This window comes from Tubulanus polymorphus, chromosome 1 (assembly GCF_964204645.1).
Source record: "Tubulanus polymorphus chromosome 1, tnTubPoly1.2, whole genome shotgun sequence".
In the NCBI taxonomy this organism is placed as follows: Eukaryota; Metazoa; Nemertea; class Palaeonemertea; order Tubulaniformes; family Tubulanidae; genus Tubulanus; species Tubulanus polymorphus.
Window position 1 is genome coordinate 867,403 of NC_134025.1, and position 17,970 is coordinate 885,372.

The window sequence follows — 17,970 nt, forward strand, 5'->3', positions numbered from 1 at the left end:
ATTAGAATATGATATATTGATAAGGAGTCTGCAGGGAATTCATTAATGTTTCATGTCCATTTTTCATGCATTTCTGAGCTGAGAAATTTTCTTTAAGCGCCAATAAAATGGAGACTATATCATACCGAACCAGAATGTTTATAGAAACTAAATTGAGGAAAGGATAGAACTTCACTTTTTTTCGCTTTATCGTAAAGTTATTTCTCAAACGGAAAGCGGTAGAAATAATGAGAAAAAAGTGAATAAAATGAATTGAAATGTTTCGATACTAACCGCATTACATCCATTGTGTTCTGGTAACTTCATTTGTTCAATTAAAACAGCCAGTTCATCCTTATATGACACTGGAACTTTTATACCTTTTAGTAGATCGATATCATTATGAACGCTGAGTCGTGAAATATAACGACTCAATTTATGATCATCGTTCATATTTCTCGATAGATAAATCATTATAAAAATTACTACCAAACAAACTCCGCCAAATATCAGTAACTTGTTAGTTGTGTACATGATTGTCATTTCACTTTTGAATCTATATCAGGACTCGCTGTGACACCCGTGCGGTGTTCACTGTCAAGTCGTGGATCGGGACGCCCGCCCTGCTCAGCCAGTCAGAAATACATCGATTATAATTTGAACCAATAGTTTAACACTGCATTATGATAATTAAGTGATCAATATATGAATTACGTTTATGATACCTTTTTCTATTTCGCGTTCTTGAACTGATTTGAAAAAAAGTTTGTGTCGGTGTTGTGCGTGTTCACGTTGGCCCGAATCAACTACAATACTAAGTGTTTGGTTTACATTCTTACATGGTTGGGGACGAGACAATTTCTAATCGATTCTTAACAGGGATCATATCTCATACATATATATGACATTGATAACATACGTTCATCACATAGAATCATTGATAGAACAATATCGGAACAAAAGACTGGTCACCTTACAGACCTTACAGCGATAATACACTTCCAACCATAAACCGACCTGGCCTCATCCTGTTTGAACTTCGGCCGTATCTTCTGTCGTAACACGACGCCTCATATTGGACGTCAAATGGCCTTCAACTGCAAAATAGCTACATAATTCAATAGCTGACATTAATTTCAATTTCATGACGTAATTTTATTAGTTACCTAGTTACCGTCGCGTAGATGTGATAACCATAGTTACTAGAAACATGGACGTCTCTACGATGCGATACGCCTGGGAGGAAACTGCTTCCGCGAATAGAAATAGAATTCATAATCTTTTATACGAATTTAACGAATTTATTGACAGTATGGATGACATCGACAACGTGAAAGAAGATAATACATCGCTACAAAAACAAGTTTTCGTCGAATCTAACCCGCTGAGCTACCAGGGTATCACCACAGCTAACCCGCTAAGCTACCAGGGTATCACCACAGCTAACCCGCTAAGCTACCAGGGTATCCCCACAGCTAACCCGCTAAGCTACCAGGGTATCACCACGGCTATCCCGAAATCACAATATCAGCATAAAACGGCTGATTTAAACAATCTTTTCAATGTTATATCAGAAGAACATCGAATTTGTGAAAATACGCACATTCAGGTAAATAATAATCAGTTCATTATAAATTCCTCATATCATTTCTAAAAATTGTTTTAAGGTTATTGATTTAACTCAGTTCATGTCGATATTCCAAACCTTAATTTATCGGAAAATTTTGATATTTATCTAAAACTCATCTTCTGAAGAAACAGTTATTTTCTGAAGCTGGCATTTAGAATCTTGAAAAAAAACTGTCAAATAAAGTTTGAGATATCAACATTGAGTTTGTTATTATTCATGATATTCTACACTGAGGGAATACATATTGTTAAATGCACCGAAGAAACATGAAAAATATTAACAATTTATTTCATCAGTTTAGCAGAATTCTCGATCAGATGGCTGAAGAACGATCAATAATGAATAAACGAAGTGAAGATGATCAAAAGACTATAGAATTCCTCGTTAAAAATCTATCAGAATTAAAACAGCAGCAGCAGCAGCACCAACACCAACAGCAGCAGCGCCAGCAGCTACAGTCTGACCCCACAGGGACCCTAGTACAAGATAATGACTTAACTAATAAGGTTTGTCTATTAATTTAGAAGTTTATTTATTTTTTTCGGACGTCAATTCCTCAATAGTATTTATGAAAATAGGATGCGCGAACCACTGAATTTGATGCCAGCTACTACAGGCTCGAACATGGGACTAAAAACATTCTATATTATGATATTCCGATAGATGGCGCATGTGAAATGCGGCGCTTCGAAAGACTTCAATTCTACGAATTCCGATAAACGATGGCGAACGTTTACTCTGCTATGGATATATACAATCCATCCATAGAATATTTACAATAATTTAATTTCAGGTAAAAGAATTAAAAGTTCAAATAGATGAACTGCAGAATGCTATAGTGATACGAGACGGTGAATTGTGTGGACTTCGAATTCATTTGTCAGAAAAACAGAAACAACTCGAAACAGTGAATAATAAACTGCAGTTGACAGAACGACAGTTACAAGATCTGACAGAGATACATCGATTGAAACAGATTGAGGGTGATTACCAGCGCCAGCAGCAACAGCAACAGCAACAGCATCACCAGCACCAGCAACAGCAGCAAGATCAGGGGCACCAGCAGCGGCACCAACAGCAGCATGAGCAACAGCGTGAAGCTCTTCAAGTTGAGGTCAATAAAGAAACTGATGATAATACAAGTATCAAAAATTCAGAGCTTAGAGCTGAAACCGAATCGAAACATCCAGCTGAAAATGAAGAGATTCCAGAAAGCGAAAATGATAATTCTGATGATTCCGTTACGACAGCAACTGAAATAATGAATAATCGAATTATTGAACTAGAAGATATCATAGGTAAGTAAAAAACAAACATTACGAAGGTAAACACAATAAACGGTAGAATCAGCTTGGTGTCTCGGATCTCACGGGATCAATAATGAATATTTTTTCCAAAGTAAGTGAAGCCAGTCGGATTAGAATTCATAGATTCGGAACATTTTGTCAGAAGGGCTCGTGATTATCCAAGGCAATGATTGGGTCCGGGGCACGTGATTGTTAGAGGCAAACGGCTCCGAGGCAAACAGAGTCCGGGGCACGTGATTATAAGAGCCAATCGGCTCGATGGGAAACGCATTCTCAGTTCATTGATAATTGCTTTATCTTCAGATGAATATGAATCAAGATTACAAGAAATAGAAACACAAAACCAAACATTCATCGAGGAAAATGAAGCCAAATCAGAAGAAATCCAACGGCTGAATAACGATATCAAACATCTAAAACTGATGTACGAAACGTCGATGAAAAAAGCGGATAAACTTTCATCTGAGAAAGAAACGTTAGAGAGTGAATTAACTGACGTCAAAAATCAACTGAAACATGTTCCTTGTATGGTAGATAAATCTATAGGTGGTTAGTAAAAATAGCTTGACGTTTCCATAAGATTTACGATGTATTTTTACTCAATCTCGTTACCGTTATGGCTGTGTTTCATGAGCGGTTTCCAGCACGTAGCGTTTTTCAGGAAACTGCGATGGAAATGCCGAAAGTGGCCCCGAGCCAGAAAGCAGGAAAAGGTTATTGCAAAATTTCTCAGCTGGAAAAGGAGAAGACGCTATAGCTGGAAACCGCTCATGAAAACCAGTCTTTATGGACCAAACTAATCACAAGAAATAAATTTGAAATTCCTGAATCAAGTATAAGCCAAACTTTATTTATGTATAGATTGAAATCAAGCTATGCACGAATACTCAGATAGATACGAAGTTTTGATATATCATGTGACATGAAACTAAGTTAAATGTTTGGGTTTCAGCCGATGAACCTCGTGACGAACCCAAACAACAGGAACCAGCGAACGCGAATGTAACGACTATAGAAACTACAGAAGGACGGATTAGAATATTCGATGAGTTACCGATATTAGGGGAGAGTGAAAGTGAGGAAAATGCAGTATCTAATCAGAGCAGCGACAAGGAGAAGACACCAATCAAACCGAATTTCATAGACACAGCTGCTGGAAGTGTTATAAAACCGAAGACAATTGAAGAAACGAAACGAAGTGTTGACATAATCCCCACAAATATCGACGGGTTTGATAGAAAACTGAAACGAACGAACGAACGAACTTGGATGGAAAGACAACCACGTGACTCGTTCGCCTTGAAATTAAAACCGCTTGTACGTGACGTCATCGTCGAGAAAACACCGGCCGCCGCCGATACTGGAAAAACTCTTCAACATAAAACACAGAAAAACAAGAAAAAGAAAGTTAAAAAGTTTCATAAAATTTCATCAGAGAATTCTACGCCGGAACCAGTAAAACCGGAACCGGAACCGGTTACTGGGGATGAATATTTAGATGATATAATACGATATTTACCGCCGGAAGTTCAGAAATATATCAACCATTTGAATCCACGCGAGGTTCCACTCTTCGTACAGAATTTCATAAATCGAAACTATCCGCGAGGTTTGCCGGGATATATGCATAGCACGAACCATCAAGGGACACCTGAAAATCAGATTAAAGACGTCGAACATAGATCTCAGATTGCGAGGGTAAACCAGGATTCCGAAACCCCTGGTGATGATGCAGATACTACGCAGGGATCTGCAGCAGCTGCTGCTGCTGATGCTGCTGGTACTAAAAGACACGCTGTTATCGGTAAAGTTGAAGGATTGTTATCAAAAATCAGCGGACGACGGAAAACTAGAGAAACTCGAGAAATTCCGTCATCGTCACGGAAACAACCGAATGATTTTCGGAAATTTCACGATTTAAATGAAGACGGTCTCGATGCCGCTATTGATGAACTAATCGCTGATATAAGCAGCGCTTCAACTTATTCTATATAATCAACGTCATCGCTGTAATGATGATGTTTTGTATTTATGTTAAGCAGTATCACTATTCATAAATCAATAATAAAATGCAGTACAACACAATAAGCAATAAATCTATCTGTACAACTGAAATAGTTTAATTATTGTCAGTGACAACATCTGTGATTTTTATATCTAAAGTTGATATTAGATTTATAACAGGATATAGTGATTCATGTGACTGTATGCACGGCGGCGTCCACCAGAGACCGATACAATCTTCAACCTGTAGACAATAAAATCCCACAATAATATAATGATACTGATATTATTCCTGAAGATGACTATTAGGATAAAGTCGAAACGTTGAATAAACTACACTAGCTCAAGGAAACTTAGGGTCTTGTGAGATTATCTTTATAACAATCATATATCTTATCATAACAACAAGGATTCCACAGTGCCTCTCGTCAATGGTCAGTTTGGACTATCTGATGTGGGGTTCATTATCTTTATTCACCGCATTAAATTACTGGAAATATATATCAATTCTATCGTACTTGCTGAACTCAGAATTAAATTGGCTCTTGACTCAAAATGTGTGTATTTGAAATAGTTTTCATTAAAAAAATCCAGTCTAAGTTTAGAGGTATGTGTAGTTGTAGTGAACAGTGTTGTGTCGCCCGCCGCCGCCGCTGTTAGAACGAGTCGAGTCTGTTTTTTCCTGTCGAGTTGAATGCACACACACAAGCATGCGGGAGCTTCAGTAGACAGGTCGCGTCACTGCCCCGAACCTTCATCGCCTGCGTGAACCGGCAAGGAATTTACATATACGCGACCAACCACAACATTTTACATAGGATTAATAAAAAAAACTAACATACGCAAGTTTAAATGAAAGAAAAAATCAGTTCGTGATTTAAACGATTATTTTTTAGTTTTTCTGTGTTGGATTATTCGCAACAAGGAAGTGAGGTGAGTTTTAATCATGGCCAGATTGAACCAAAAATAAATCTATTCAAAAAAACATTATCTCGATAATCACCGGCATGACCCCCTGCTTTACGTTGAATTCGTGTTCCTTCATGTGAATCGTCGTTATCTTATATATATATATGCAGGTATATCCTACAAGCTTTTTGTTGTCGTTTTACCTTTGGTTTTAAAATAATTCATGGTTTAATTTTCAAATGTTTTCAAAACGTATCGGTTTACAATGCTACTTCTTACCCTACGAGCATTTTCGAGGAAGGAAAGAAGCTCTTGTAGCCGCGGCCTGTATTGATAAGTGTGACAAATGATTTGTAGCTGCAGTTACTGTCGTAGACAACTCAATACTGCACATTGACAGATGTGGACGGTCAGTCAGTCAGTCAATCTGTCTGTCTGTCTGTCGGTAATATCAATTTCTCTTCAGACTCAATAAATACCGGTCGCTCGCCGGTGTAACTGTCTCGTAGTATAGATGGTACATAATGTATCCCCAGACAATAGACCAGTATCCCCCAGTTCCGCAGGCCAGTATCCAGTTCCACTTCCACAGAATCAGGAATGAGTTCCATGGACCAGGATCCAGTTACAAAAAACCTGTGGAACTAGATTAAGAACTGTGGAACTGGGTCTTGAAGCTACAGAACTACTGGCTCCAGCGCTATGGAACCGTGGGTCGACCTGCAGCTATTCAGAATTAGGTTTAACGTTAGGTCCTCTTCCTTTTCTTCTTATTCGAATGTTATTTTTACCTGGTATTCGAGCTATACGCCAGGTGGGTACGGGATGATATAGAGCTGTCTTCGCGGTACCAGAAACAAATTTGTTATTCATAGAAGACAGTATTAACTTAATGCTACCGCTCTGAGAAAATAAGCATCAGGTAAATGAATGTTTCCTCAATAAAAAAACAGTTAGATACTCGATGTGAATTCATAGTAGCCTCTACTCAAGAAAGCCCCTGCTATTTATGTCACATAGAAGAATATATCTCTAAGGAATAGAAAAGAATATAAAAAAGATTCCTGTGAGTTCAATCACACGTGTAGAAACTGAGTGCATTACTACATGTTTTCAGCATCTCTCCCTCTCCATCTCTCTCCTCTCCCTCTCTCTCCTCTCTCTCCTCTCCATCTCTCTCCCTCCCTCTCCCTCCACCTCTCCTCTCCATCTCCCTCTCCCTCTTCCTCCCCTCTACGTCTCTCCCCCTCTCTCCATCTCTCCTCTCCCTCTCTCTCTCTGTCCCTTCACCTATCTCATCTCTCCCAATCTCTCACCATCCCTTCCTCTCTCTCTCCTCTTGCTCTCCCTCTCTTCCTCTCTCCCTCCTACCTCTATCCCACTCTCTCTCTCAGGCCTCTCATTCTCTGCACTATCTCTCTGCGTGTCTCGTTTTATTTCTAAAAATTGCTTCCAACTGTTAGTATATTTCTCAGCTATAGATTGGTGTGTATGAGGCGAGTGCGCGAGGGGGGAGAGGTATGCTGCCACCAACCATCGAAGTATTTTCTATACCGACGATGCATTTATTCACCACAATAAAAATACCCCCATTCATTGCGCAATCACTTCGAAACATGATTTAAAAAACCACACAATCAGATTCAAAATCTGAAACATGAAGAAAAACTTTACATCGCATTATGAAATATGTCTTACAAACTTATCAACGATAAAAGTAAAATACAGAAAACTCTTAATTAGAAGAGATTCTACAAATAGAACGAGTGCCGCGAGGGGTCATTGGCGGCTTCCACACAGCTTCCACTCGTGTTCCACGTGCAGGTGGATCTATAGGGAAATTAGAAGGCGGAAGGCTAAGACAAACAGGAAGGAAATATCCTCGCTGAAGGCAGGGAAGTGTACTTCCCTGCTGAAGGCAACAAGTAGATTCCACCTGTCGAGGTTAGATTACGAATCCACCCGAAAAGATGCAGTTTTCGAGAGGATCAATATCGAATTTAACGATGTTTGTCGTGACAGCTAGGGTGACCTAGATAGGCAGGCGGGTCCAGAACCCTAAAACCAGCCCTATATCCAACATGCTTCCTGTTTGTTTTCACTATTGTCCACACGGTTGGAATGTACAGACTGATCGAATTCAAAAACAAAAAGAACACAGTTGGTTTAACAACTGTTTCATTCTGAACTAACAAATAATAGAAAAGATTGATTTGCTCCAGGCACGTGCGACTGGAACACTGAAATCAATCGTATATATTACTAATAGCTGACTTGATTCTAGGTGGTTATATTTCATTTTCAGTGAATTAATTTCAGAGATAAAAAGAACTGGCAGCGATATTTCACTACGTATGTCCTATCATCCATCATCATTTGCAAACATACTCACACACACACACGCACACGCTCTACATATCGTTACATCACTGAGGTATTTTTTTCACAAGTATTTTATCGTTTTATGAACGTGAAAAGAGAGCTCTTGAATTACACTCCATATTTAGGCTATATTTAGGTCGAAGCAAACACAAACTATAAAGAAATATGATTTATTTATTGATAGATGGCTCCTATTTCCTGCATTCCTCGATGTAATGATTAGTTATATATATATATATATATATATATATATATATATATATATATATATATATATATATATATATATATATATATATATATATATATATATATATATCCTGAGGTCAATGACCATGGCTGGGCTGATCATTGAAAATTTCTTTTTCTAAAATTCATGGTAAAAAACTTGAGAGTTCCGCAGACAGTCTCCTGATATTACATAAGAACCGACATCACGAACATGACGTTATTACTTCAACGGTAGATTAAGAGAAAACGTATTGCAGCCTTGTAGGATATTCAGAGAGGGATCCTGATATATCAGAGTTTTAGAGTAAATCTATTCAACACGATCACGATAATCTACTGTTTATAAGAAAACAACGAAATGGTCTCTGGTCTCGTTTCAGATATATAAAGGTGATTAAGATTGACAGATATCAAGAGTCCGCCGCCGCCGCGCTATGGAGTCCGATGAAGGAAAGATTATAGACAATGGTAGGATGTGTATGGATGTATTTTTTATTATTCATTATCACACTTTACCGGGCGAGCATATCGTAGTAACAGGTTCGGCTAAACCGCTAGGACTATGGGATTTTAAACATGCCCTAATGGCCGAGTATGTTAAAAGTGGATGGTGGCTAGCTCACACTAGACTGAAGGTGGGAGAGACATTTTCTTATAAATTCATGCTTTGTGATTCACAAAGAACTAAAGAATATCGATGGGAATTACGTGGTAATCGTGATGGTTTTGGTAGCAGTAGACCGGTGGCTTATAACTGTCGATGGGATGATGGGTGCGATGAGAAGGATATCGGAGAATGGTTAAATATATCAGTAGGTGAGTTCGGGTGCATGTTGCTTGATCATCACCTCTAACCACCACCACCACCGCCGCTACCATTGCGCTCCGCTCTCATCCTTACCGTGTTTATAGTATAGTGTGTGCCATGCATGTGCTTCACCATACCTTACAGCCCTATATCAGACCAACCAACCAACAGTGGTCGGTGCTGGAGATTTAAAGGGTCCCGTCTCATCTCATCTAATCCGAGCCACGGTTTTGCTTCGATATTTTGCAGTTTAGTGTTTTTAAACTTTCCGTTAAGATGCAGTTCAACAGTTGTGAGTTAAAGTTGACTCCGAGTTAAGATCAATTGATTTTCAATGAGTTGAATCTGAAGTCAAATCTCAACTCACAACTATGGAACTGGGTCTTGATATTTTGACAGCCTAACCATATAGTTATTACTGTTTTCCATCGAATAATTTACAATTCTAATCACTGAATTGTTGATACTAATGATATATAAATTCTATACATATTTTATGTATATATTTGGCAGCACATAATGTTAGGTAGAAGTTTAATTTCATCTGAATCCAACACGCGGAATATATTCATGAGCTGTTTTTGATCGGATTCCATTCGACGGATTTCTCGCTAGAGTTCTTGCATCAAGTTGGAACAGTGATTTCGTGCTGATTATTTTTGCTGATTTCAGCAGTTTTTGAAATCCGGTGAATCGTACGGAGATAGAGTCCAGGAGTCCAGGGGCCGATTTAGGACATCACCAACGACTATATTTTGCCAAGATAACATTTTCACGACCTAACCAAATAAAGTAACACAAAATCTAATTTGTTCTGAATAACTCGAGATGCTCTGAAAATGTTGCACTTCTCAGATTTTCTCTATTGTAAATTCCTGGATCTACTCCTGCTGGCTCTGTGAAATCTGGTATTGCATTAATTCGTCAATGTCTCGGTAATCGCAGCTCATGAAATGTGCCTTATCATTACCGAGATAACAGATCCAATTTTCTTGCCGACTCAAGAAGAGCTATTCATTTTTTGTTCATGACTTGTCATTCGTATTCCGCCTCTAGCTGGTTAGCAGTGAAATAGTGAAATATATGTCAATAGTTCTCATGTCTAGACATTAAAGCTTAGCATATTAGATTTTATTCATGGTTGGGAATCGTTTCATTTAGAACTAATCCGCTCAAATAGTCTGAAATCCTAACTGGCGAAAAGACTCTGTAAGCTACAGATGAAAATACAATTCAGCTTCAGTCGTTTTCGATTCTGCACCAGTCAATACGTTAGATAGTGACTTGTTTCCCAGGAGTAGAATTGACTTGCAGCCAAACAACGACCAGATGATAATAACAGAGTATATACGTATAGATAATGAAAAAACAACAGCAATATCCAAGAGATAATCAATTATCATAAAATGTCCAAGTATAACTAGTAGAATGTCAATATTATACTCAGCAGTAACGCGGGAGGGAAGGCGCGCACGAGTACATTTAGAAAAAGAAGGGAATTTCTTCGATTAACGAAGGCTGCAAGTGGGGTTTGCTGAAATGCATCTGAAAATATATAATCACCGAGAAGATGAGCGTCGAATTTACAGGTTTTAACGATTTTGGTTTTGATAAAAAAGGCACCAGCTCATTAAAAAGGCAGGGTCCAGACCTCCGAAAATACCCCCAATAGATCCGGCCTTGTAATGTAGGCACTAACTTTAACAGACATGAGGGCAAAAGGGCATCCAGGACTCCCAAAAAACACTCCCTATTATAGATTCAGACAAACGGATATGAATGTATGTAGAGATTATGAAAGTGTGTTGTGGTTATAAATTCATACATTTCAATCGAATCGTTTTAATTAGTTAATAGTGACAGCTGCTGTCGTCACGTTTCATACGCAGCCGATATTTGTAGTCGAGCCCTGAATATATCGAATTAGAAACACGATATGTCTGGAAATTATTCACGCTAAGTTCACGTAACAGGTTTCGTGTCAAAAACTACAACACGTCGTTTTATGATTTATTTATTTATTCGCTTGTGTGAAACAGTTTTAGATTTTTCAGTGAAGTTATGTCTGCACTGTGTGTCTGTTAGATTATTGTTAGTCTAGAATGAGATTTAGAAACTTGGATTCGGTTCTATACAAAACGTAGAAAATATTTGAATAAGTGAAAAAAGTAAAACGATCAGGGCCCAGTAATACACAGTTATGAGTGAAGGCTGGCCTATGACATCCCGCGAGGCATCGAGTCGCAGGTAGACATAAGCCAGAGAGTTGTGTTTTACTCAGAAAAATGTCGGGCCCTGGGGGTCCAGTTGCACAGTCGTGCTTTAAGTCCAAAAGTGGTCTTAAATCTTAAGACTGATCTTAAGTTGTTAGATTGGCTATAGAACTAACTTGGTCTTAGACTGGTCTAAAGTCTAAGCCATAACTATGCAACCGACCCCCTGAATTCGTCGATTCGTCGATCTTTTCTATACGAATGTGAAAACAAGTAGGTTAATACTGGTGAATGGTAACTAGTTACAGGTAAATGAGTCGATTTAGAAACTACCACCTATATAACGTATAAACTAGACTCCAGGTCGTAACGTCCATGGTCTGATGAAGCTATACTAAGCACTGTAGCGAAAGCTCGTAATTTCTGATAGAATCTAGTTAACCTACACTCAGTACTACGTGTCTTCTCATTCATTAACCTGACAACAAGTTAACAATCGAATCCTCTACAACTATTGCCATATTTTCATTAAAATCACAATCTAGAATTTCTCTGATTTATCTGTCTTTCAGAGGAGGTGAAGTTACCAGTAGCTGATGAACCGTCTGTTAAAGGTATGCATCATCAGTCATCCAGTTCATCCTTATCCTCCTCTTATTGTGAAGATGAATCCATCACTACTAACACATTCGAGGATGCAGCGGATGGTGACAATATAGAAGCTATTGTGATTGATAATCTGCTACAGACCGACCATCAAAACAAAACCGCCAAAACGGAAATTGATTCTCCTAGCGCCGTCGAGCAGTCAAACACTGCCGCCGATTCATTGACCGAAGACATCGACATCGATGAGTTGGTCGTCACTAACACCTCATCATCTGACGCCGCCGCCGCCACGGCAGCTAAAAATATTAATTCAATCTCTACAGAAATGTGTTACAGCGAAGACACATCTCATCATACTGAATTAATGCCATCATCGGCAACGAATATTCAATCAGATCCTTTTGACAAAGAGACTTTAAACACTGATGATATTCCTACAGATATTAACGAGGAAACTGAACTATTGGCAAAGCCCGAAGCGACGGTCGCTGTCCGATTCGATAAAGAGAAATACGATGAGGAAATTATGAGACATGTACCCATTGCATTAAAAGACAGAGACATAAATGAAGAGGCCGAATTAACAGCACAAACTAGTAGTATTGTGGCTGTACGATTCGATAAAGAAAAATACGACGAGGAAATTATGAGACATGTGCCTATACCCTTACCCCCTTCACCGACTAAAAAGAAAGAATACGATTTTTCTGATGGTGCCTTCGAATCAAAAGGCGCACTGCCAGACCCACGCCCATCCCTGCCCCAACTGGGCGATATACCTAAACTGTTTCATGAGACGCATGCTGATGAACCCAGACCCTCACTTCCGCAACTCGGAGATCTGAACACCTTATACCACGACGATGACCAATTAGAAGGTCAAATTGCTGGAGATGATATTATCAAGGTGGATTCTGTCAGTGTGGCACATTCAGCTCCTGATTCTGTAGATGCCATAGCTACGGTCCACGCTGCTCCTGATTCTGGGGCTAAGGAGCTTGGCGCTCTGGCAGACCCACGTCCATCCCTCCCACAGTTAGGAGATATACCCAAACTGTTTCATGAGACGCATGCTGATGAACCGAGACCTTCACTTCCACAACTCGGTGATCTGAACACCTTATACCACGACGATGACCAATTAGAAGGTCAAATTGCTGGAGATGATATTATCAAGGTGGATTCTATCACTGTGGCACATGCAGCTCCCGATTCTGTAGATGCCATAGCTACAGGTGATGTCATTCAAGTAGATTCTGTTACAGCGGTCCACGCAGCACCTGATTCTGGAGCTAAGGAGCTTGGCGCTCTGCCAGACCCACGCCCTTCCCTGCCCCAACTAGGAGATATACCCAAACTGTTTCATGAGACGCATGCTGATGAACCGAGACCTTCACTTCCACAACTCGGTGATCTGAACACCTTATACCACGACGATGACCAATTAGAAGGTCAAATTGCTGGAGATGATATTATAAAGGTGGATTCTGTCACTGTGGCACATTCAGCTCCCGATTCTGTAGATGCCGTAGCTACGGTCCACGTAGCACCTGATTCCGGGACTCAGGAACTTGGGGCCCTGCCAGATCCACGTCCATCCCTCCCACAGTTAGGAGATATACCCAAACTGTTTCATGAGACGCATGCTGATGAACCAAGACCTTCACTTCCACAACTCGGTGATCTGAACACCTTATACCACGACGATGACCAATTATTAGAAGGTCAAATTGCTGGAGATGATATTATCAAGGTGGATTCTATCACTGTGGCTCATTCAGCTCCCGATTCTGTAGATGCCATAGCTACAGGTGATGTCATTCAAGTAGATTCTGTTACAGCGGTCCACGCAGCACCCGATTCTGGAGCTAAGGAGCTTGGCGCTCTGCCAGACCCACGCCCTTCCCTGCCCCAACTAGGAGATATACCCAAACTGTTTCATGAGACGCATGCTGATGAACCCAGACCCTCACTTCCACAACTCGGAGACCTGGATTCCCTTTACCCCGATACGTCTGAAGACAATACTGTGATAACTACTACTGAAGAAAAAGAATCAGAAACCGACGGAATCAAAGATGATGAAATTGCGATTGCGTTCAAAGAATCTGGTTCAGATAAGTCCAGGTTATCGATAGCATCAACGGGAGATGCTAGTGTTGAACGACAGTTCCAAGAGTCGGAAGCTGCTCTACCGAGAGCCTCGTTACCTACAGTCGATGATATACCAACATTATTTACAGGATCCGAAATAGATAAAACTACTGCTGCTGCTGCTCATAATACGGTGAAAGAAGAGCCTGAATTATCAAACCGTATCTCACTGTCTGCCGATAACTTATCATCACATTTACAAGATACGGTCACCATACCAACCCCCATAGCAACGAAAGAAATAAACTCATCTTCATCATCATCATCTAGTGATGATGAAAAAGATAGCAATGATTTAGTTGCTGGACCAGCAGATGCTGATTCTGATAAGGATACCGGAGGAACAGTCCTAACTGAGACCCCAGTAACACCGCCACAATCTCCGACTCCTCTCCCGGCTATCACTGAAGAGAAAGATGGAATAAAACTGGAGAGGAAGCAATCCAGTTCATCTGCGTCTTCGGGATGGAGTTTCAGCGAGACAGATTCAGCACCTCCTCCTGTACCGCATAGAACACGTGTCCCCAATCAAACTGAAGCCGATATCCTCGATGATGAAGTTGATGGTGAACATGTCGATATCAAAACCATCGAGAAAATATTCAATGATGAAAAAAATCAGACTGTTCAAACAACAGAACCGGAGACTGGTGTAAACGAGAACAATAATCTCGACGTTGATAATACTGAGGCATCAGCAGCGGCAGCAGCAGGAGCAGCAGCAGCTGTAGGGGGAGAGAGGGAGTTGAATGGAACAAATCGTGAAGAACAACCTTTCGCTCCACCGGTCACACCGGCTACAGGAACCCACGAAACATCTCCAACAACTGATAACCTAAATAAAGTATTAGACGATTTGGATAAGTTACTAGAGAGTCCTATAAAAGAGAAGACAGATGATGAATCTTTGACTTCCGTTTCATCTAAAGAATCGTCATCTTCATCTTCTAGTGACGAGGAACAACAACAACAAGAGAACAATGAAAAAACGAAAGTGGATCCGTTGATTATAACGATCGACGGGAGAGATGCAAAACTAGACATAGAACCAACAACAACTGATAATAATACAGCGGATGAGAACAAGAATACGGAACCCGATGAACCAACTACAGGTGAACATGAAATCAATAACGAACCGTCCTCAGAACCAACTTCTGAAAAACACGAAAAACGAAAACATTCAACTTCTTCTGATTCGGACGAAGAAGAACCAAAACATAAGAAGTTAGAACCAGTGGATGCCATTGAACCGTCGAGCGAATCGAGCCATCATATTCCACTTTATCGCATTTCAAAACCACCGACTAAAGCCGATATTATTGATCAAAATAAAGACAGTCCTACACGACCTCCTATTGACCTATATCCAGAGCTAGCGACTGAAGATACTACTAACCCTGATGAAGTATTAAAAGAGAATGTAGCACCAGTAGCTTCAGCGGCTGAACCTTTAGACGAGGATAAGCCTATAGATTTAGACACTACCGGTCCTGATTTGAGTCCTGACCCGACTGATAAAACCCCACTGGCACCTGTCAGTAAATCTAACACATTGAATAGTACAGGTGCACAGTCCAGTGAACCAGATGCTGCATCTGATATCGAAACAGAACCAGGTCAGTTTATAGTTTATCTTTATTACTCATCATTATTTTTATCAATAATAATTACTAACCAGATTCATCCCTTGAATGTGTGTTCGGCCTAACTTTCTAATATATACTAATGGGACGTTTAGGAGAATCTGAGAGATTATTTCAAACATTATGTGAATCAATAGAAAAACATCCACAAATATCAAATTCATTAATGTTTGATCCGACAACTTTGGAATAGAAAACTTCAATCGTGCGCATTATATGTAACGCGTTTGCATTCCGTCTGACTGTAATGTAATGTATGTCTAAGTGTTTATGATGGTACTTAAGGAAAATAGAAACGTTATATCCGATTTTCTTGACCAATTTATCAGAGCCACTTAGAATACCAAGTCTCGCTACACTAATGTACAGCGGGCAATATATATATCTATTCGTATCGAAGCATGGGAAGCAAATTGAATAATTCGAATGGCATTTTTTACATTTCAGAAACTGCGCCTCTGAATCCGACCCCGATCAAAGAGAAACCGAAGAAAAAGAAGAAATCTGGATTATCAGGATTACTAAGCTGTTGCCCGTGCAAGAGTAAAAAGAGTAATAAAGCTAAGAACCGCAGTAGTTAGTCGAACAACCATGGTCTATGTAGTCTGGTATCGCGCGGCGGTGCCAACTTTTTCGTAAAAACTGAAGCCGTTTTACTTTCACTGAATAAAAACAACTTTGTAGAAAAAAAAACATTTTTAAAAAGCCACAGCGATGATGATGTTTCTTATTCGTGTTAGGAAAGGTGAAAAGACGATCGCCTTGTACGTAAACATATCCTGCTCATACGATGATGATACAGGTTGCTTTTTCGCGCTGAGAAAGAGTTTATTTCGAGGAGCAGGAAAGAATTTAGCTTTACGTTATATAGCTTGCTGTATTTATCAAATACTGTCAGTGCATTTTTATCAATATTTACAGACTTTCAACCGCAGCAAAAACCGACTAAATTTATGACAAAAAATGTCGATAGTTCAATGATACAAATGGTTTTCAAGATTCCCAATATTCCTTAGTTATTTCTCGTCAGAAATTCTAGAGCTATGAATAGCTTTCAATACACTATAGGGAATTATGTGAGGGGTACAAGGGACCTAGTCTGGTTTACAAAAAAAACAAACAATATTCGCATTATGAAAAAGTTTGACGTGAGTCATACTAAATGAATGCAATCGGGCAAAAGACTGTGCGCGCGTTATGTCGATATTTATAGAAATATTTCTATCGCCTGGAACAGAAATGACTGAGTGCTATTTACGTTTAACAATAGTTGTCGACGATATAGACCGGCGCGAGTTGATTCATAAAAATCATATCCTGAACGGATTAGAAAAACATATCGGATATTCTCGTAAACAACATGGATCTTTCCTGTGAATAATAGTGTTAGCAAGGCAGCAATATTGAAACAATTGTATAAAATAGATCGAAGAGAACTGGATTTTAACTTCATATTTTAACGCACTATAAACAAATCTGTAAAATCCTATGAAAGATTGAGACATAAAAACTTTTTAAATCAATGACCAATTCGAAAGTCTATGACAGGATATTTCGGAGTTTCACCAGGGGCGAATCGAAGGCGGTTTCTTGCGTCTGAGACAGATGGCATTATCTCGAAAACTTTATCTTTTCGAGGGACGTATGGGCGCTCTGCCAGACCAACGCCCATCCCTCCCACAGTTAGGAAATATGCCTAAACTGTTTCATGTAAATAGTTGAGACTATTTCCACTCTTGAATATTTTTGAGAGAAAACCGTGACACAATATAAATCTAAAACTTATTTCAAATAAATTCTGAAGATGGGTGGAAGTCGAAGTATTCCACCCGAAACATAAGGAATGAAATAATAGCAGTTGTTCAGATTTATATTGTGAGTTTTTGCTCAACGGCTAGCAGCCATCAACGTGGCTGCTTCATCTGAGAAATGTCCTCAATTTTCGATTGGACCTCTGTCTTTCGCGCTTCTAGAGATCTGCCCCTGTAGATCAGTATAGACCGGTTTTAGTGTTTGGATTTTTCATCAATTTGTTTATTATAGCTGGAAATATACGTTTTGTATTTACTGTGTTCAACATTTCTACTTCTTAAAATTT

General features: G+C 39.4%; 1 protein-coding gene across 1 annotated transcript; it reads left to right on the forward strand.

Moving 5' to 3' along the window:
* Nucleotides 1-9,026: 9,026 nt before the first annotated feature.
* On the forward strand, nt 9,027-17,573 carry LOC141915283 (uncharacterized). The gene is made up of 3 exons (XM_074806763.1): nt 9,027-9,258; nt 12,036-15,845; nt 16,320-17,573. Exons 1-3 carry the CDS (start codon nt 9,027-9,029, stop codon nt 16,451-16,453), a joined length of 4,176 nt encoding a protein of 1,391 aa, XP_074662864.1. The 3' UTR covers nt 16,454-17,573.
* The last annotated feature ends 397 nt before the right edge of the window (nt 17,574-17,970 follow it).

Excerpts from the sequence above, each read along its gene's own strand:
- LOC141915283 (XM_074806763.1), top strand. The coding sequence starts at position 9,027 with ATGGCCGAGTATGTTAAAAGTGGATGGTGGCTAGCTCACACTAGACTG. Across the intron at positions 9,259-12,035 it reads ATGGTTAAATATATCAGTAG|AGGAGGTGAAGTTACCAGTA; the intron begins GTGAGTTCGGGT and ends TCTGTCTTTCAG. Across the intron at positions 15,846-16,319 it reads TGATATCGAAACAGAACCAG|AAACTGCGCCTCTGAATCCG; the intron begins GTCAGTTTATAG and ends TTTACATTTCAG.